The 22,832-nt window shown below is 39.3% G+C and overlaps 1 protein-coding gene across 1 annotated transcript in view; it reads left to right on the top strand.

Moving 5' to 3' along the window:
* The first annotated feature begins 1,568 nt into the window (after positions 1-1,568).
* Positions 1,569-22,832, top strand: part of pdlim4 (PDZ and LIM domain 4) — a 45,059-nt gene continuing 23,795 nt past the window's right edge. Inside the window, exons 1-3 of the mRNA XM_005949228.1 lie at positions 1,569-1,845; positions 12,703-12,854; positions 22,735-22,816. Coding sequence (XP_005949290.1) covers positions 1,753-1,845; positions 12,703-12,854; positions 22,735-22,816 — 327 coding nt within the window. The 5' untranslated portion in view covers positions 1,569-1,752. The remainder of the gene's footprint in view (positions 1,846-12,702; positions 12,855-22,734; positions 22,817-22,832) is intronic.

Below are 22,832 nucleotides of genomic sequence, written 5' to 3'. Positions count from 1 at the left end.
GCACGACCAGGTGAGGCTCAATCCCTTTTTATTTCAATGGCAAATGAAGAAGACATAATATCAGAAGTTTATTGAAACTGCTGAATTTGCTTTATTTATAGCTTTTAATTTCAAGTGATGTCAATGCAAATTAGGGAGGCCATTAAAATATTACAAAGTAAACCTATCAGAGAAACAGCAAAATATTTAGGAGTGGTTAAATGAAATATGGTATATTTGTAAAAAGAATGATTGCAGTGACCAGCTCAGTAACACCAAAAGCCCCGAAAGGCCACAGAAGACAACCAAAGTGCATAATCCTATTCAAGTGGTTAAGAAAAACAACTTCATAACATCTAACCAAGTGAAGTGGAGGAGGTAGGCGGTAGGCGAATTGTGGTCAAGGTGAACAATCATGAGATGCCCTCCTAAATGTAAATACAGAGAGTTTACAACGAGGTAGAAACCACTGTTTACACTCAAGAATAACAACACCAGATTAGACCAAGCCAGAAAACATATGAAAGAGTCTGCACAGTCTCTCTCTTTGTGTAAATGAAGCCCAGACCTTGTACCAGACTGATATAAAAGTTTGGAGGAGAGAAACAGTCTGCCAAACATGGTGGAGACAATTTTACGGGCATGTGCATGTAAGGCATGCCTTCCTCTCCACTCAGATTCAGCCACATGCTGCACGACTGATCAGATGATGCTTCACAGTGTTAAAGGATAATGACGGAAAGCGTAAACGCAACCCAAAAATTTCTCAAGGCAAAGAAATGGGATATTCTTCAATGGTCAAGTCAGTCACCTGATCTCAACTCAGCAGAGCATGCTTTTAGTTATTAAATCCAAAACTGAATGCTGAGAGACCCACAAACAAGTAAAAGAAACAGTAAAGCCTTGGTAGGTTGTAGGATTCAGGTAGTCACAACGCAAAGACTGCAAATGAAGAAACTAAAACTAAGAATGAAAAACAATCCTTAAATTAAAAATGACGTTAGTTTGTTCAGTTAATTTGTTTGTTCAGTTAATCTGACAATTGGAGCCTGTGTATAAAAAGGGCTGTAATTCCTAAACAGTTAGTGGAAAATGTTTGTTAAACCCCCTAACTTGAAGCTGAAAGTTTGCACACATATTGACTGATTTAAAATCCTCTGTGGTGGGATACAGAGGCAATACAAAATGTGTCTTTGTCCAACAAATTATGCCTTAAACTAGTGTACTAAGAATGGCATGTATAACTGTAACTCATACAAATGGAAAAGAGTCCCTACTAAAGAAGCAGTTGAGAACAGAAAGTGGCAGATGAATAAAGACTTACCTTTTGTTACTTTCATTGAGGTAGAGCGAGTAGAAGTGAATGAATGACAAGTCAAACACATTTAGCTGATAATGGCATGCACACTATATTCACTCCATTAACATTTGCACAAACACTGCCTCGTATGTGACATATCACCACTGGAAGTCTCCACACGCAGCAGCCACGACACCCAGCATCGTCCCCTCCCACTCTCTCTGCTATGGACCGGGCGAAGGCGGGCACGGCAGCCCGTCGTCCTACGTCAGAAGCGGCTTTGTTATTTAAACCTGAATCAAGCGAGGAGGAAAGTTTTCAGAGCCGGGGCAGCGTTGCCTAGCAGCTAGGCATAGGACTGTGGCTAGTTCACGTTCCCTGTTTTCATCCGTATATCGAGGGACCACGGACACTTCCCCGTCTCAGCCTGCCTGTCATTTATCTGATATTCTCTCACAGTCTTTTTGGCAATCATGACCCAGACCGTGACACTCAAGGGACCCTCACCGTGGGGTTTTCGGCTGGTTGGAGGACGGGATTTCAGCACCCCGTTAACTGTCTCCAGGGTAGGTAGTAATTTTGTCGTCTCTTGCGTCTGCGTGTTTATCCATTCATTGAGCTGTGGGAACAGACAGGGGATATTTGGCTGCTTTAAGTGAAGTAGGAAAATAAATAAATAAATTAATTAATATATATATATAAACTGAGTCAGGTTGGAAGTTGCTCAATGAATTAATCTTAACAGGTCTCAGAGGTCTGCTAGCCCTAACGCCAGTGTATAAACGGGAGCTTTACTCTCAAAGCAGACAGATGGGGGCGTCTAATTTCTGGCAGCTGAAATTGCCAGTACGGTTTAGTGAGTCATTGCAGTTGGCCGAACAACACTTATCGACGTTCAAAATCATCAGTCTCAACATAAACAGAACGACACAACACAGGGATATATTTATATAGTGTAGAAAAAGTGTTTTATAATTTGAATGAAACTAAGGATAACTAATGCTAGTGAACCTATCCTTCATAGTAATATAAACTCTGTGACTTAAATACTTAATACTTATAAATAATTATAAACTATTCTACATTCGGATAACCTGGCAACAACTCAACTGGTTTTAGTTTTTTTTTTTTCTTTTATTAACCTATTTTTTTTTTTAAAGAAATGGCATTTGTGTTAGTTTTAAAATATATAATATTACACTATATTAATAAATCTTAATTAATCACTATTAATATTATTTATGGTAGTACCAGAACCAGTAGATGTATTGTTGATAGTAATCACAAAACCTCCTGAACTTTCCTGACCTTCACAATATGGGTCAGGAGTCAGTGCGCTGGCAGTTTGATCTGGCAGTAGCCAAAGGTTCTTCTCGGCCAGGATAAACACAGCCCGGTCCTGCTGCAGGCCTTACAGAAGGGACGGAGGGGAGGCGCTGACATTTGTTTTTCATCAGAGCTCATTGGTGTTGCTGAGGGATTCCAGGTGTTGTGCTCAGCTGTACCACCAGGCCTAAAACTACCCTTTAACTACAGACCTGCAGCACCTCAGACAAGAGGTTCACCTTTTAGATTTATGACGGCTGATAAACAACTTTGAGAGAAGAAGATGAACTCCCGAAGGTGACCCAAAGCGCTCTTTTTAAACCTAATAAAATATTATGTTTTTTAAAAAAAAGTTGTAATACAATGATGTGGCATGCTTCGACTCAGAGGGTGTCGTAAAACACACTCGAGAGGTTTACTTGCTAACTTGACGCTTTTGACTCTGCAAACAACCTTAAAAGGTAGTTGAACTCTGCAGCTTAAACAAAAAATAGACATCAATCATGATATCAGCCTATATATCAAATATATAATATCTTCAGGAATCATCAAGTTTACTGTCTCTTTGTCTCTTTTCAAACTAGTGTAGTGGCCAAGGCAATAATTGTTTTGGGAAGAATGAGAGTTAACAAGCCTGTTGCAACCTCCTTGAGTTGTTTAGAATATTTCAATGGCAACTCAGGCTTTCCGATGCATGCCTAACTTCTTAAATAATTTGTTCAGCAAGCAAGTTGTGGTTTCAGGGTAATTAATCACACAATTTCTCACCAGATTAATCTGTGCGTGTATATGTGGGTGCCAGTGTTAAAAGCATGGCATGCATTGTGAAAGAGTTTCATAACTCTGCGGTGATGGCATCAGTAAAATTAATTGCAGGTTATATTTTACAGAAAGAGATGGCAATAAAAAACTGTGCTCACATGGAAGAGCTGCAGCAACAGCAATAGGGGATTTTTGAGTAACTCCAAAAACTTGGCTTGATATTTAGACAAGGAAGCAGCTGCTGAGATGTAAGCATATTTAGCCAAATATGTAATATCAGAGGCCTAAATACAAAGTGATTTGGCTGAAAGTCTCGTCATTACACTGCCACTTAAAGACCTTTATTTGCTTCTTGCCGGTCATTACAAACTCCTTCAATGTCCAATTGACACTGGCTTTAAACATAAGAAAAAAAAAAGTGTTTTAATAACAGAACTTGATCCTTCAAATTCAGAGTGATGTAAAAACCAGAAAATATGTGACACTGATTCTCTGGTGCGGAAGTGTGTGAAGTGATTTATTGTTGCTGAAGTGCAGGAGTATCTCGTAAACCTGCAGTTCATCACATACTTGTTGCATTCTTGCTGTACGGTGCATGCCCAAGACAGCAGTTTGAATGCACTGAATGGTGACGCAGAAAGAGTTATAGAGGAAGAGCATGTTTGTGTGTGTCAGAGAAAGATACTTCATGTAGTACAGTAACTAGAATGCCTCCTCAGAGGGTATTTAAGCACCATGTAAGCATTACACAGGCTGGACTATTCAGATAGTTCTTAGTATGTTGGCTTATCCAAGAAAAGAAGAGAAGGCCGAAGATGAGAACTAAATATTAGGAGTTTTTGAGCGTTAGATTACTTTACACAGCCCTCCCCTCATCTAATGTCTTTCAGCAAGTATAAAAGTGAATGTCATGCAACACCTGCACACTGAAAGTTGTAAATACCAGAAAGCAAGTTATGATGGCAGCAGCTGGGTCTTTGCGTAAGGTGATAATCTTCCTGGATAAGCTGATTAGTCCCCTGCCAGCACGTTAGGACTTCAGCTCGTTAATGGGATATGTTTATTTGACTCTAGAAACATTTGCCCAGATGGCATGTGTAGGCATGGTGGGTCTGGTTGTCAAATGGCTTGGTGTGGATGAGAGACATTAAATAGCTGAAAAAACATTCCTTGATATCTCTGTAGAAGCATTTAAAGAGAACATGTTGAATGTGAAAGCTGTGATATTAGCCATTTTGTTAAAGTTACTTCCAGACAGAAGGTGATGCAGGACACTTGTCAGATTTGCCAGCTGGAAAACAGTCACCTTCCTGGACAGGAATTCACAACCGAGCGTTGGGTGAATAATGATCCAAGCAGTGCACAGTGTCTCTGCGTTCCTTCTTTTTTGCTCAACCTGCTGCATGGCCTCTGCAAGATGAAGTTTTTCAGACAAGTCACAGTAGGGATTTAGTTTTTGTTTATGAATGTAAAGGCCAGTTATTCACACATCAAATTCTTCTTTTAGTTGTCACAAAAATACAGATCTCCAAGTTAAGACTCTTTAATCTTCTAATGTCTAAGCCTTTATAGGTTAAAGTTAGGCAACCATAACCCTAATCCAGCCTTAAACTCTATTTTTGGAAAAAGGCAAAGTTTGTGATCATTATTTGTTCCTGACTGGGATAAGATTATAATACCAATAAAAATGACATATTCTGACTGTCAAAGATGGGTTAGAGTTGGTGTTAAATCATAGTCCACTCGCAGGAAAACTAATATGAACTGCAGCTAGTCACTTTCTGTCTTTGTGGCTGGTGTTTGCAGGACTTTACAAGATAAGGAGCACAAAGAGAAAATCAGTTATACCATGCGTCATTGCTCACGTTCTGCAACACTATCACAATCCTTTAGTCAGCTGTTTTTCATGGAATATGATCGAGTACATCTTTAGTCTCAGTGGACTAAATGACTCAACCAAGTCATGTCATCCCACAATTGTTATTCTGCTTGTATTAGGACACTGGAATTACTGAAAATGAATTAAGAGCAAATGAAATTTCGGTGCATTGCAGGTATATATCACAGAATCTCAACACCATTTGCACCCTCTGAACTTTCACTGTGCATCTGTCATATAGCAGAGACAGGACATTCAACCTACAGCCACATGGGTTATTTCTCAGACACTGCTGTGTATAATAATCAGCTTCAAGTTGCTGTCTGGGAGCCTTTTTTTCTCTCTAGGCTAGAATTACAGATGCTGCATTTCCACAACAAACTGAGCAAAATATAACAGATGGGTACCCTTGAAGAACTTCCTGTTGTCAGTGAAGCTGCTGAGCTCTTGAAACAGTACAGGGCAGAGGGAACAATGAAAGTCCTTGGGTGGTTTCTAAGTTTTTCCTGTTCATCTGGTTATCTGATGTATGAAAGTGGATTTCAGTGATTGTTGTTATTATGATATCCATGCTGCAGTTAGACTTCAAGTGTTCTCTAGGGGGAAAGAATTGGGCGACTGCTCATATTCTCAGAAAACATGTTTGTTTCAGTGTATTTGCTGCGAAACTTGCAAAAGAATCTTCTGGTGGCCTCATGATCTTGTACAACATGTTCAAGCATCACATGGTGAAAGGAAATTTCAGGGAAAGCACAGCACATGTGCAAAAAAAACAGAAGACAAAACAGTCAGTTATTCTGCTAATCTGATTACAAATCAGATTGACTGGAACATCTCTGCCATTCTAGATGCACTTGAATGCAACTGTAATTACTTCAACAGGGCACTCCCATTTACTTGGGTTCTCATTTATGTCTGACCTTGCATCTTTAATCATCAACTTCAGTGTTGCTTATTGGTCTTGGCAGATTGAGCCTCTTTGTTTGAGCGTGAATAACACAAACCAGTTGGAGCCTCACACTCCAGGCGATGTATTGGGTTTTCAAGGTCATAACCATGGTTCTTATCTCAGGTCCAACAAGAAAACAAAGGCCTGAGACATTGCCAGAAAATTATTCTCTCTGTTGCTAAGATGTGCAACTCGGCGCTCCCACCCAGCTCAAAGTCTCTCTGTGGACTTTATACACGAGTACAACATCTGAAAATGACAGGCTCTTCTCATTTAAGTGTCGATCTTGTGATTTGCAGGTGAGGAGACATTTAGATAGAAAGCTCTGGTTGAAACTTCCCAGAATAAACAACTGTTGCTTTAGCAGTTTTTAAATAGCTGTAATTCATTGTGAGTCACATCTTAATTACACAGCTTTTTAGAAGTTGGTGGAACAATACGCAGTCTTATGTAAACTATTGTCTGTGTACTAGCTCTCTGATCAGTAATCCTGTAGGTTCCTGTAGGCCACCACTCCTTATTATCTGTGAATCTTTATTCTACTTCTTTATTCTACTACCTGGTCTGAAAAGACTTGTGATTGGCCCAAGTAAGTTTTCCAAAGACTGAACTTGAATGAGAATATGATAAAAGGGTATTATTTGTGACACCCACTCACTCCAAACAGTTTTGCGTACTGCAGCTTTAAGTATCACTGCAGAGCAAATAGGAACTTTTCAGGAACTAAGACAAACACCAAAGGACATTTTAAAGTCCCTGTGTTACCTTGAGAAAACAAAATACAAAAATAACGTATAACCTGTCAGATTACTTCATCGTGAAGATGATGCCACACTTGAATGAGTTTTGATGCAGCACATGCAGCGCGTAATGTGCAAACACACATAATCAAACATTTACACATTTACTCTTTTCTTTCCTGTGTTCTCAGCCTCGTTGCTTCTCTCGAGTACACGTCCACAGCGAAACCGCACTCCAGCATACTCACCAAACCTCAGCGTGCCACATGATGACTCTGTGTGACATGAGGCTGTCATTTGCTAACCGCTGTATCTGTTAGCATTTAACTGTGTCACTGTTTGTGGAGTAGCTTCTTACGGGAATGGGGATGAATGTTTGGATTGCCTAATAACCAGTTGCTAAAGTTTCTTTATGCACTGTTGATGCTTCCCTGCCATCATGACTGCCTGTCTTATGCTTGAACACCTTAAGTGACCTTGCCGCAATAACAAGTGCCAGGTTTCTCTCTACTTGACATATATCGTACCACTCTTTTTAGGTTAAATCTAAGTTCTTCTTTACAGATGATAAATAAAAACATACTGAGGAAAAAAAATACGATGACTTGATTGTGATTCAATCAAATAGCAATTTGATGTATTTCCAGTTCACTCACTACCTGGGTAGTGGGCAATGTTCCCTCTAAGCTGCGCACGTGCGCAATTGCGCACTGCTGGCACGTTCTCTGCGCACAAAGTCTGTGTTGCGCACAAAAGAAAAAAAATCTAACCTGCATTGAAATTAAAATTAATACTTTAACAATTCTGTTTTGCAGTGTTAGTCAGTAAGTGACTGGCTGCTCCAGTATGGGATTAGAACGATGCCACTTTATCCCATAGTCCAGCCAATGATGCGATTCACATTCGTATACGCAGCTAATCAACGTCGTTGACAGGCTATGACAGCGTCCTTATGTGCCGACACCAGTGTTTTAGCTAGCAAAGCGGCGTGGCTGATGTGGAGTGAAGCCACGTTAATGACAACGTGTACAACCATCGGAGATGTGAGCAGGACAGACGGAACAACTGACGGAAAAAGTGTGGACTTTATACCAGTTTTTAAATTGTGTTGATTGGCCACGTAAAACCAGAGTTGTGATAAAAAAAAAAAATGCAATGTTTGGTTTTCTTCTGCTGTCGTTGTTTATATTTACTGCGGGAATAAACGGTAAAAACAGCGTTTTATAAGAAAAAAGGCTCGAAAGCCTGTGAGCAAAAACAAACTCCACCCCCCTCTCCCTTTCCTATTCGTCCAAAAAAGTACCATGTCGACCAATCAAAAAATGATATGGCAACGTGGCATCTAGTTGTTAAGAAACGGGGGGAAGTTTTAGGAGTGACGGCGGTGTTTTGAGATGTGAGAGATTTGAGACGTTTAGCGCAAATCTTGTGTAGTTAGTGTGTAGTGTAGTTTTGTTGTGTGTGTCAGAACAATGAGGCGACTGCTGAATGTTACAGGTGTTACAGGAGTGATACATCTCCTGTTGTCAGGCCTGCAGGTATCAGGCTGTTGTTCTCCTTTATCTCATAGTGGACAGAAATTTTTTTTGGAGTGGCACAAATAATTTGTGTGGCATCAATTTGATGCAGAACAGCTGATTGTTCTGTAAATAGTTTGAAATGTTTATTTAAACCTTGGCAGCATTTAAAAAAAAAAAAAAAAAATAGCTGCAAAAATTTTGTTTGCCAAACTCAGTTACTTTTTTGAAGAAGTAACTATATAATTAATTGCCCAACATTGGTCATTATATACTGTATTTTGCAAGACGCAGACTCTACTCAAGTGTTAACATACTACACAGGTCATGAACAAGATTTTTTTAAAGATTTTCATTGTAAGTGGGCTAAAGCAGTTAATTAAAAGTAGTCTAACATAAATGTAAATGCTGTAATTTGATTATTTTAATAAACCATGTAACTTGGATGTATTAGATGCTGGCGTGACCACAGTGCACACGTCTGATGTCGCTCACAGTGGTCCAAGGGATCGCTCAGGGAGTTTGTGTGTTTGCTCAGACGCATGAAAAATTAGAGGGAACATTGGTAGTGGGTAACCATGCATCATTAACAGCCCCACGCAGGAAGGGTTTTGTTAAGATAATGCAGATTTTTGTAGACTTGGTTTTAGCACTAGCCTCATTGCAGCAACATATGTCAAAGTAATCCATTGAGGTCATAACAGTTTTTTTCTTAGCTCAGCTTTCCCCTTTAAGGATGATAGCATTGTAGATAACTCATGTGACTGTGACATTATTCTCTACCAGAAAGGTTCTAACAGTTGGTTAGTGTTATGGTTTCTTTCTAAATGTAACCAAGTGGTTTTGTTGCCTGTAAGTTACAAACCTGTGAAAGAAAAGGAAAAATTATAATAAAAAAGAAGTCCTGATCATGTTATGTCAACACTGATTTTTGGTCTCACTTGCAATATAAACCTCAGTCTCCTGGGTGAATATCCTGCATTTGATCCATATGTCACACACTCCACTTCCTAATGGCTTCACCCAACTTTCTAAAGCCTATATGACAGTTAATTGATACATTTAGCATAATCTACGGAAACTAAACTCTAGCAGCCAGAAAAACAACACGATTGCTGTTGTTTTTAATTAAATCCTTAGATATCTGTGGGACAGGAAAGTAGGTTTACTGGGTGAAAGTTAGATTTGAATTCACACCAAATGATATAAAGCCTCTAAGTCAGGTCATTTTGTTTAAATGATGTCTTTTCTCCCCCTCCAGATTGTACAGGAAACCCCGTTTCATTGTTGACAACAAATTTAGTCACATCATTTTTGAGGAGATTGATGCTTTTCATCCTTGAGTTACATTTTTTTATTGTTATTTTTGCCAACATATGAAGCAATAGGAAATGGATCACCTAACTTGTGGTATGCTCTTGTGAGTAAAAAGACCACAATGATATGACATAGATAAACAAAATATCCATTTGTTATTTAAAAGCTGTTTCGCAATCGTGTAAACTTTAACGCTCTGTAGATCTAAGTAATTACATCACACACAGAGTTAATATAGCACATTGTGCGTATGCGTGAACTGTGTAGCTCTACATCATCCTTACATTTCCTTGCAGATGGGAATCTTTTTCTGTTAGTCACTCCATAGTCATGCTATTGTGGTGCTTGGCATACTACTATATGTATTTGTTTTTAGGTGTACTAGTAAATGTATTGGAATAATTCGCTATGCTGCATGGCCTGACGCTGAGGTGATGTTACTCTGTTGCTATTGCATGTCCTTCATTCCACTTTGACACAATCCAGACATAAAGCAAAGACACACACAGACATCTGACATGCATTCTCACAGGGGAGGTTGTGCTAAATGACAGGGGCAAACTATAACCTCCAGTTAGTGTCTGTGAAAACAGGCACTGACAAACAAGAATCCACTATGTTTCCAACTCCAAGAAAAGCTTTGTTTGTGCCTCTGCTCCTTTGAAAGGATCTATCTTGAATTTACAGAACTTAGATTACACTTGCTCAGTTGTTTATGCCAGGCTTCTACAAGAAGCAGCTTATAAACAGTGCAAGCTTAGGTGGGTTTGCATTTCCCAGGGACTCACCGAAACACACAAACCTACTCATACTCCCCACAGTTTACCGGAACTGAGTCAGGGACATTGGGCGGTCAGAGGCTGTAAATTAGGAATTCCACATTTGAACCACACGACTCAGCTATTAGTGCTTCGTGGAGCGTGAACTTGTATGCCTTTGCTCTTGAAAGGCTCCTCCCAGTTAGTGAGTCTGCTTCTCTTTTACATGCAACTCTCTTTGGATTCTGTTTATTTTTCCAGACTTTCAACCAATCATATCTTTATTTAGCTTTAATTAGATTACTGAAAAGTGCTTGTGAAAATGTGTTAGATCATGGTTTTTCAGCCTCCAGAGACAGTATATCTTAAGGTTTAGCTGTCATTGCAGTAGACATTATAAGAGGGTGTGGAGTTCGGCAGAGAGTAGTCTGGTATGAAGATGAATGAGCTCAAAGAGTGATGCACTTACCAGCTCGCATGATGAAACAAAGAAAAGTCACAGACCCTTGATGTACAGGAGTAATAACAGGATGCTCTCCAAAACCATCAGTTTCCTTATCTTCTTATCCTGATAAATGAAAAGCAGGTTTCTGCTTTTTAGGTTGCCTCATAATTTCTTTAGGATAATAGGGCTAGCAGGCTAGTGTGCAGTCATGCACTGTAGCTTTTTGCTTTTAGTTAATTTAGAGGAAACAGACCATTTCTCCACCCCCTCCAGGGACCAATCTTTTGGTTTAAGAGAAATAATGATTTCAGTCAACCAAGATTTTGCTTGGTTGAGTACAGCCCTTGTGACCAACTGGAAAAAGCAATTCCAGATGATATAAAAATGTAACATATTATTGCTTAATATTCCCCCCAAAATGGTGCAACTATACAAATCATCATCGAGCTGCAGGAATCTCACATTTAATGGCTGGGAAAATACAGACAAACTAATAGCCATGCAGGTCACTGTTCACAGCACATTACACATGCAAAAAAGACTAGAGACATGATGACAACTGTTCACTTTGCATCATGATTTTTGCTATAAAAGACTTTTTTTTTTGCTCTGCAGCCTGCCAGATGACAGCGACTTGTTTTACTGCGGAGGAAATAAGCTGCAGTTTCTTCTTATTAATGTCAGACAAAACCATATGATCAGTCAGAGGCACATGTTTGTGTATGTGTAATAACGCAAAATTGATATCACATGTGACTGCCCTCCCCCTTACTCTCCGTTGGGGCTCAAATATCCACTGGCCAGGAGAGTTTTTCGGAAAGAGAGATCACAGAGAAGAACCTGCTCTCTCTAACTCTTGAAAGAAAATCCACATTAAAGAGGTGGGGACATGCTGTGCAGAAATAAAAAAGACAAAAGGAAATGCATTAATTATATAAAGAACTTATTGCACAGATGCCTGGAAACGAGTCTAACATTACACAGATACATTGTTGTTCAAGGTTCATGTGCATGCCTGGTTCAAAAGTAACATACTCCCCAGACTTGAAACATCACTGTTTCAACTTGAGCTGATTATAAAATTACACATGCATAGCCTCAGTGAGGTATTGGAAATTTCTTTCTTTTTTTTTTTCTTTTTTTTGTGGCAAAAGCTACAACCATTAGGTTAGTTAATGTAGCATACACCGAATTATCTGCTTATTGGCCTGCTGTTTAACCATTCTACACATATGAAAAAAGGGGGAATAAAGAACCAAATCAAATACTCTTAGCCATTTGTTTCATCTTGTGCACATAGATGGTTATATTGCATGGATGGTGCTACATAACTGGAGTTCATTAAATTCCCCCAACCCACACACACGGCTTAGCAACTTTTCTGATGAAAACCCCTGATATGGATTTACTGAATTTGAAAAGACCGGGTATATAAAGTGTTACCCTTCCTTCCAGGTATTTCACCACCTTTAAAAGTGAGAAGACGATTCACCTGTGTCATTGTTGAAGGCTTTTGACAGTGTAAACCTGGAGTGCTGCCCCAGGTGCTGTGACATAAATCAAAGACGGGCTTCTCTGTGTTGACGCTCCCAGGCTAATTCTCTTTTTCTTTTTCTCACCAACATTTTGAAACCACTTATAATGGCTCTTTATTTTCTCTTTTCTTTTCTTGGGTGTGCTTGGATTGTTGTGTGTGTCTGTGCATATCTGGTATGTGTGAATATTGTTAGGTGACACCTGGCAGCAAGGCAGCCCAAGGTGACCTGTGTCCAGGCGACACCATTCTGGCTATCAACGGTGACGCGACAGAACACATGACTCACATGGAGGCTCAGAACAAGATCAAAACCTGCACTCAGCAGCTTACGCTCAGCATCAGCAGGTATGGAAACATGAGACTACCCTCACCGGAAAACTGGTGTGTTTAAACCATAAATTGACCTGTAATCACACTCTTTCAGTTGAGGGAATGGTTATATTTAGCGCCGCAAAACATTGCAGAAAAGAAAAGAAAGCGAATCTTTGAAGAAACACTATGTACACAGCTGTTGTACCAGCTGAATAGTAGCTTACTATTAGCCAGCTAGCTGTGTGGCATCTGTGAGTTGTGTTCATGTGACACACTGTAGATTAAGCATATTTTCCATGAAGGGTGACCTCACTGGAATTTTAAGGTTCAGAATAATTGGATATCAGGAAATGGTGAGCTTTCTAATCAGTCGTCAGCTTATGAGTTTTGCTCTGAGGCTCATTAAGAAAATTGAGTTGAAAACCTTGACAGATTTTTTTTGTATGACTCAGGTCATTTATTGCCTCTCATCCAGAAAAACATGTTGGTGATTCGTCTGTTCTGCCTGGCACCGTCGAGTTACAGTGACAAGTGACGGGTTTACAAGAGTTAAAATGATATAGTCACTTCACCTAGAAAGCGCTGTCAAAATCAATGAGGCTTGTACATACAGTGACTCAAACTGTGACCTTTTCAAATGGTATTCTCGGGTCGATATTGTGCATTGGTGCGCTTCATGAGTTGGAAAATGATCATCGTTTTCGACCTGGTATGTGAAGATGTATGAACTGACCTCAAGTGAAGGTCAGGAACAACAAGTTTCTGTCAGCATAGCAGAAAAAAGATCATCCATCTAAACATTTAATGAAGGAGTGGGGTGGGAGACGGGTAGGTCAGGGGTGGTTGGAGGTTAAAACCAAGGAAAATCTGAAATGTCAGTCACTTCCCACATTTCTGTTAGATGGTTGCTTTGGGTTGCCAGAGTACTGGAAAGTGCAGAGCGAATCTGGCAATCTCTAAATCCCATCCCCTCAGATGGAGAACACTGTGTGGTTTCAGCCTCAGTTACAAGTGACAACTGCCAACTGGTGCTTCAGCGTTCTCCTTTTAGGGCAGAAGACAACGCAGTCTCTCTCCCTCTCTTTCCCTTTGTCTGGTTAGAAACATGATGGTTACTCGCAGATTGGAGTGTGAACAAGAATTATTTCTGAAGTAGTAAGACCCATCAGATCAAAAAAGACACAAAGGAACTCTAAATTCAGATTTTTTTTGTTCTGTTTCTGTATTTGTGTTTTACAGTATCCACTCTAGCATAACAACTCCTCCACCCCCACAGCCTGTAGTAGGAACCATCTACCCATATATCAAGCTGAGCAACTGAGCGTTAAGTGGTTTGTCCACAAAGGGATTGTAAATTTATTTGAGGATACATGAAATAGCATACTGCACAAAGACTAACAGAGATCATCTGTAGGTGTGGGAGCAAAAACAGGCCACTCTCGCTGTTTTACTGGCACCCTAATGTTCCTAAATTCAGCTTAAACTTGCCCTAAAGTAGCCAAACGTGTTTAACAAATTAAGGAAGTAAGAAGTAATTTAGTCATTTAGCTTGATAAACAGCAGGAGCATTTGAGAGTGATGACTGAGACCCAGCATAAGGAAGAATAGATTCTATTAGTTGAATCTTTGCCTCATGCTCCTTCTTTTTTCTGTTTGTTTTACCACATTGGCCCAGCTACAGGATGTTTACAGTGGCTATCAAATTTTAGGTGTCATTTTTTTTTTGTGGCAGTAAATAAGAGGATTTTTTTTTTTTTTTTGTTGTACACATTCCCAATGTTTTGTAGAATGCATTTAGCCATAATTTAAATAGGTGTAGTGCTTAAACATTGTAATGGGTTGGATTGAGGTTAAAATTATTTGAAATGAATGTGTCGCATTGTCGTTTTAAGAATATCAGAATCAATTTAACTTAAATTCAGTTTAGTTTTGTAGCTCTATTATAAAAGCAAAAGGTTTGAGCTACAAGATTTTTTTTTTGTTTGTTGACTGTTTTTAACTAACTTACTTTTAAACTAAACCCACAAGTGAACCACAAGATACAGCCATGTTTGCTCATCATTCCTCCTTAATACCCCTTTGAACTGATAAGATAGCATTTGGACTCAGAGCAATATAATAAGAGGCTGGACGAGACTAGCTGCTGGAATGTGACCTTTGTGCTGTTATTGGTTAAATAATTACAATGTAAGCTGCACTTTGGTGAACAGGAGGAGGGCAAAGCAAGTATGAGAGATAGGCATGCACCCTTGGCTGCGGTGCACAGAGCTGAAATGAGCTGCTGGTGAAGTGGAGGCATTAGGGGTTCCAGCAGAAGAACAAATACTGTAAAAAAATCATGTGAAAGTTTAGGATTGTGAGATAGAGACTTGATAAGAGACGAGAAGCGGTGTTAAAAGTTAAGATTGCTGGAAAAGATAGTGAGAATTTGAAAAACAGAAAGAGACGGTGCAACAATAAGCTTGGAGGTTAAAGCCAAAAAGAAGAGCAGTGAATCAGTGAGAACAAGAGAGAACTGCCTCTACGCTTCCAAGGATGCTGTTTGACAACCAGTACTTTTTGCTTCATGTATTTCTGGTAAACGCAGTTTAAACGCAGTTTAGCTCAGAGAACCTAAAACCAGAATTATACTTCCGATTTTTTTTTCTTTTGTTCTTTTCATCTGAGAGAATGACACTGCAATCAGTTATTTAGTTGGCAATTCTTTTTTTTTTCTTTATTTTTATCTTTATCTGAAAGCTGTCATTTCCCACCATGCATTTCTCTACTGGTAGGTTAAAAAGGTGGCTCTTGTGGTGGTCCACAATATCATTCAACTGCTTCATGAAGCTGCAGTTTCAATACAAGATGAGGGGCTCATTGGAGAGGTAGCTGATTATTACGTTATTCATTTCCCTCAAAGTAGACCTATAATTGCATGAATTATTCATGTGTGCTGAGCTTGTGCATCACCACTGTTTCCCATGAAAAATTTTGTAAGAGGCGTCATGTTAATAAGCAGCATCTGTCACTATGGCAACAAACAAAATAGCGCTGTCTTTAAAAAAAAAATAAACAAAAAAAAAATTAAAAAAAATCAACAGGCAAAAATGAGAGATTTTGCCAAAACTACTAAGAAACCAATCAAAGTAAACAATACAGAACAAATCACAAATATTGGACTGAAAAAATTCCCAGATTTAGTGAGCTATAAAAATCAGCCACATGGTAGCCTGTTCTCTGGCTGGTGAAGAAGGTTAAAGTGGTTAGTCAAAATGTATCCTTCAATGGGGGTGTAATGTTCATATGTAAAAGATGTCTGTCATTTATTGCAAGAGATTTGAAATATGGACCTTTTCTGTTTATTGGAAACACTCCTCAGTTGTGGGCTACAGAAATAACTAGGGATTATTTAATTGTAACCATTCATTTTGGAGTCAATAGCTGCAAATGGGAGTGACTCAAAGAACCCATGCTGACTCACTAGAAAATAATATTTTAGAGGACAGCAATTCTTAGCCCTCATTAAAAGACTTCTCCATAAAATACTCCAAACAGTCACGAGAAACAGGAGACCTGTAATTTTGTGCTGCTGCCGATGGACAAATATATGAGTCTACACGTCTGCTGTGAACCAAAATTACAGTACGCTGCGCGCATCTGAGCTTGAGGTCTCGTGTAACACAAGAACGTTTCCTTCTAATGTGTTCACGTTTATAACTTTCTTAACCCCCATTTATCACAATTTCTATTATGGAGCCTTTTTAAAAGCACTCAGCTTCAGGGAGTTTCTTGGTAGGTGCCTCTGGGGACTCAGAAAAGCTAAATAAGATTTAAAGGGTGATTATAGAAAAGAGATTAGAAGCTCTGGTTGTGCAGAATTTCTTTAGAGTTTGTGGTAAATTAAATGTTTGAATTTGTGCTTTTATCTTGATTAATATCTACTTTTAATGCAGATAGTAATTTGATATATATAGATATATCTATATATATCAATCTAGCTATCTATCTAAGTTTCCCTTAAGTATAACTAAATGTGCTACAGGTAACCTTGGACATCTCCTGATTTCATTTAGTGTCATTATCATGTAATTCTTAATGTCAACTAATGCTTTTGCATTTACCTCGGAAGTCAAATGAGTTGGGAGTGGCATTACTTCTGAGTTGAGCTTGTTAGAGTAATAAGACTCAGAAAAGCAGAAAAAAGCAGGGTGAGTTTTCCTTCTTGGCAAGGTAGAACCATTCATATATCACTAGCAATACAGCACAATGTTTTTTTTGCACACAAATGTAGCATGTTCAAGGGTAGAACCTGGTCAGTGCATTGCATATAGCTTGTTTAGCGAGTCACAAATATGCAATACTGGCAATACTGATGAAAAGTTTGACAGTTTTGTGATGATTTACGTTCACAGCTGCCACTTTCGATTGTTAAGACGGGATTGCTGAGGTTACTCCGACTTTCCAAGTTGGAAATCCAACTTGAAGGGGGGTTTCAGTTGAAAAGCTTGACAAATAAAAGCAAGCCATGCAAATTTTATAGCTTAGTTGTGTTTTAGCCTTTCAGCACTGATATATTTATCAGTTTCTTTGGGCTAAACCATCAACTCTTGCATGTTAACAGGTTTAACCGTGCTTCACTGTGGTTTTACTGTCATAGTCTACATTATTTTCTCTTCATACAGCAAGTGGGTGCTGCAGCTCTGTTCTCTTAGAAAGGATGTGTTCTTAAAAAACAAAATTTTATGTAGATTTTAACATATGCGTAAAAATTAATTTCAAAAGAGTTTCACTTATGGCTGCTTGTCTGTATATTCCAAGGGTGTCAAGTACTACAGTTTGGTCAAACCTGCTCATGTCATAAATATGCACTTGGTTCATGGTACTAGTTGCTTAGTTTCTCATTCTTAAAGAATTCTTGTAAGAGACTCCTTAAAATGGCTACTGGTTAAGTGTAACTTTCGAGCATACAAGATTAATGTTTTAAAGTGGCAGATTTACACCCAGACCTTACTTTGCCTGGATGGTGGTGGAAAGCACCGGCTCAGACAAATCTCTCACTGTTGTCGAGCTGCATCAAGATGATTGCCATGAAGGCTGTAGCAAGCGAATGTTTTACATAATTTTCATACTTATCAAAACTTTCATTCACCTCCCATATTCTGGATGTGTCCACATTTATTACATCACTGCAATATTTTACTGAGATGTTTTGAGCCATCTACCCACTGAAGAAAAGAATTACACTGCATTGGAATGTAGCCTAAAATGAATGTGTGCTCTTGTGTGTATTTCTGGCATCATATTGGAAGAACTATCAGTTAAACAGGAGGAAAGATTATTGAGATTGAATGAAGTGGACAAAGTGGTGAGAAGAAAAAAGAACAGAGGGAAAATTAGGAATTTAAAAAAAGGTAATACGTGGACGAGGAAGCAAGGAAGGTAATTCGAGGTCAACACTTACACACAGCTTTCCATTTTCCAGCAGGCCTGTCAACGCTCTGCTGTGAGGCAAAACACCCTTGCAAGTTTTTCTCAGTTCCTTGTGTTCATATGGAGTCGTGTCATCTCAGGGTAGAGGAAAAATGACTTATATCGCCTCCACAGACACGCAGTGTCCAAGTTCATGTAACGTCAGAGGACCTGGCTGACTCATGAGGCCCATTTTGGAGTTTGTCATGTCTGCTTTGACCAGACATAAATAGAATCTGTGAATACATGAACCAGCTGTGGAAGAAAGCTTCTCCTGGAAAAATGAGCATGAGAAAATCATGCTCATTCTTCTTCTAACCTCTCCACGTCTTACCATCCTTGTCCATGACCTCTTGTTACCATGCTGTTATCTCCCTCTCCAAACCTAAATCCCATTCAACTAAACCACTTTTCTTTTTATTTCTTCACTTTGGTTTTTCCTTCTGTCGCTTCCACGGAGCCGCCTTCTCCCTGCAGTTTCCCTCTTTTTGCCAGAGCTTATTGGAGAGAACACTTTCTCTTCAGATGCCTGGGAGACAGATGATGGTGGTTGGGATTTGTGTTTTCCACTATTGGTCAGGCTATTCGGAAAGAGTCGTGCTGGGATGGCAAGTTAAATGTGCTGAAAAATGAGTCATGATTCCTGGGCTGCATGTGTAATTCTTGTTTTGCTATTGTAAAACATCTGAAATATATATATGGCCTGTTGCACTTATTTTGAACTGTCAGTGTTAGAAATGGGTCCGGGTGCGAAGAAAAGTTGCACCACTGATGGTTTAGACCTTTAAAAGTCAGTTCTTCCAAATAACATAAAAGCAGCATTTCCAAATGTGTATATAGTTTCAGCTCGTTCATCTCTGGGGTTTGGCTTCCACTTCCAACAATTGTGGTCAATTCAGTTTCACTTGTGACAGAAAAGTTGCAGCACCAGCTGAAAGAAAAATATCCTGGTTACTGAGAAAATACTTTATACAGAGAATCATAAATACATTATGTTGATCTTCTTTTTATTGACATAGCTGCAGAAAATTCCAGGGCCAAGTTACAAAGGTTTTTTTTTTTTTAATCTTGTCAATACTTTGGTTTGCATACACTTGTCAGAAAAAGAGTTGTAGCGAGTGATGGTTGATTAAATGGGTCCAGGATTCACTTACTGGGTTTTTAAAAGCTTACAGGCACACTAGACATGCACCATCAATGACTTCCACTCATGCTTTGATGCTTTTGGATGTGGTTAGACATGCAATGGTGTCATATAAGGCTATGATTAGGGGAATAAGATGGGTAACGCATGTAGTATGAGTGCATATCTCAGCCCTACAGATGCAATTAGATGTGTGTGTGTATATATATATATATGTAATTCTGATCATGATCTGAAGAGTAAAACCAAAACAAGAAAGAGGATTTGAATTCAAACAGAGAAATCAGGCAGAGAAAAGACAGAGAGTGAGGTCCCTTTGGTGTAGAATTTGCCTCTTGCTTCTCACTTTGACTTAATGACCCGTGATTCACAGATGAAGAATTATGCACAAGGCTGCATGGGACCAAAGGAGCACAGGACTCCAGCAGGGACAAAAACAAAAAGAAACCTCCAAAGGAACCAACTTGTCTACACCCCTCCACTAGCAGGGCTGTTTTCTCCTGTTTTTTCATCTCATCATTCCTCTCACACTCTCCAAAGGTCTCCTTTTTTGTGGTTACAACTGTAACATCAGTGGAGTTTGGGAGACTGTGTTGCACAAGAGGTCGAAGGGACGATTGTTCCTCCCTTTCCCTCTCTTCCATTGATCTTGTCGGCGCACAGATGGAGATTTTTTTTTTTTTTTGAAGTGTCCCTTTGAGATCTGCCAATGAGACCTCTAAAGCTGCACTTTAGACAGTTATTGCCTCGTCTTAAATGCTACAGAAACAACCCCCACTTAAGTCCTTGCACAGAAAAAGGACATACGGGCAGGTCCAGTGATGACCAAAACAACTTAAAATTGTCCTTTTTCAGATGGCTTTGATAATGGAGTAAGACTCTAAGTGAACCCTGAAATGATCAGTTATCAGCCTCGTCTTAATTTGAGGGTTTGCAGCCGTCTGCCCCATGCTCCTTTTTGAACATTGTGGTCATGTGCAGCCAAAGTAAACTCATCTGCTGTTCCAAGATCCAGATCTCTCCAATCAGGAAATTAAACCTGGCAGGGGGAGGTCAGGCAAGGGAAAATATGATCATAGGAAAGAATAGGAAAATCATTATGATGACTTTTTTTTTTTCTGGTTTCTGTGTGTTTCCATTTCCGCCTTTCTTTCATTTTTTTTCTCTTTCACTTTTATCTCTTTTTATCATGAATTTTTATCTAACATCTAAATCTTCATTTTTAGGGGGATTTCATGGGTTTCATGTTTTCTTTTTAAATTCTAATCCTATGAAAATAAATCCATGGGATCTAAAAATTCTTTGCCTTTGTATTGAAGTTTATATATTAGAGGTAGGAGTATTCACCCCTATGCTTTGACATCATGGTGCTGTTGTGACGATGAGTTTATTTCAAAGAATATTTCCAGACACATTTTACTATCCAGGCCTGGATCAGACAGACGCATGCGCACAATCAAGTGGAAAGTTAGAGTTAGAGAGACAATCGACTAATTAATGAATGTTTAGCAGAAGTTTTTTTTTGGATGTAGGATCCTCATGGCCCCTGGGTAATCTGGGTGTCCTCATCACATCACACTTGCTTGCAACAGATTGTGTGGCTATTTTTTTATATTACATAACATACATTATGTTGCATTTGACATTGCCAAAATTGTTTCCAGAAGACAAAACGACAGCTGTGGCACAGTTTTGTTTCAAGTGCAGTGCATATTTTTTAACTAGATGGTTACATGATTTTGACATCCCTCTTCAGAGTGACCTCCTAGTATAATGACCACTGTCTGCCTCTCATATTTTCCACTTACGCCTCTGCATTCAAAACTGTTAAGATGGATGTTCGGTAAATTCCTTGTCTTTGGTTTTCACCAAATACCAATTTAAATGGGCCACTTCAGACTGAACTCCTTTCAATAGGGTGTTTGTATGGTAGCCATCGCAACCAAACATTCTGGATACATGAAGGCTTTCAATTTCTGAAACGTGGAGGAATTGGCGGAGGAGGGGGGTGCAGGGTTCATCCTACGCAGTAGCGCTTGTCCATCTGCAGACACTCGGCGCCTTATAAGAGCGTCCTTGATAGCAACACCTCCATGGTTCATATCTGAAGCACTGGCTCAGCTCATACATTGATGTGCCAGCTGCCAGCCCAATGACCTCACCTCTTTAGACGTCAACCCTCCCCCATGTGGGGGTCAACAATGCATTCATGCACTCGCACTACTTCTGTTAATGGTTTTTATGTCTTTGCAGATGAATAGGAAAGTGAAGAAAAGCGCACACACACACACACACTGCTGTCCTTCAGTGTCATGTCTGGGTGTTACTGCTTTGGAGGTGGGATGTTTTCCCACTTGACGGCCAACGCTATAGCAACAAAAGCCAGATGAACCAAAGAATTCCCCTTGATTCTTTTATGTGACCGGAAAACTTCCTCTAGTTGAATGTGAAACTTGAAAGTTAAATAGCATTCCTAGTGAACCATTACTAATGCCGTTGGAAATGAATAGCACCAGTTTATCAGCTGGAAAGATAAGTTACACGCCCTTATTTTCACCAGGGTATTTTATTTTGGGTCTTTCAAAAAAAGAAAAATTGCTCTGTGCCCCTGCTTACCGTGTGCTTTCATAGAGGCTCATTCAGCAGTGCTATAAGTAATGTGTTTTATCATTGCTGTCAGACTGTAAGTCCTTTTACTTTTATGTAAGAATATGCAACTGGAGTCAATTACTGACAATCTAAACATGAGAGGGGTAAGCCTCAGATTCCAGTAATTCAGCTATCGCTACTTATGACAAATCCACAGCCCAAGATACAATGTGCTCTTCCAGTGATAGTTCAAACAGTGGATTTATGATATAATGATGATGACATTATCTTGGTATCAGTGGGAGGAAAGTAGCTTCATCCCATTAAAAATGTGAAAGCTGCCAACTATACATAAAAATCCACATATACATGCATGTTCATGCCCAGACTTTACCTTGAGTACTGTGAGTGTTTTGGCACAGAGGCATCTTGCACTGCTAATATTCAGTAACAGTTATGGGATTTTGCGTGATCCTAAAGCTGACATCTTTCCCATTTTACATCAGTTCTAAAACGATTAGAGCATACAGACTACTTTCATTTTTCTGGGTTCATTTTCAGACATTCACAAATACTTTATAGGTTCCTTGGGGGAAAAAATAAAAAGATGTCAGCAAAGAAAAATCCATACTCTCAGCAGAAATCATTGCTTCAGCTTGGGTGTCAGATGGCATTGGATTTATCTGAGACTCTCTTTTTTTTCTCTCTCTCATGGGTATTGTCTTTCAGATCAGGATCGGGAGACAGAGTGTGGTCACCAACAGTTAGTGAAGATGGCAAGACAAGCCCTTACATGGAGCCCGACTCACAGGTAACCACTGTTTACA

Source organism: Haplochromis burtoni, unplaced genomic scaffold, assembly GCF_018398535.1.
Source record: "Haplochromis burtoni strain Fernald_Lab_line unplaced genomic scaffold, NCSU_Asbu1 Contig_247, whole genome shotgun sequence".
NCBI classification, from domain to species: domain Eukaryota; kingdom Metazoa; phylum Chordata; class Actinopteri; order Cichliformes; family Cichlidae; genus Haplochromis; species Haplochromis burtoni.
Note: the sequence above shows the minus strand (reverse complement) of the source record. Positions and strands in the feature narration are given on the sequence as shown.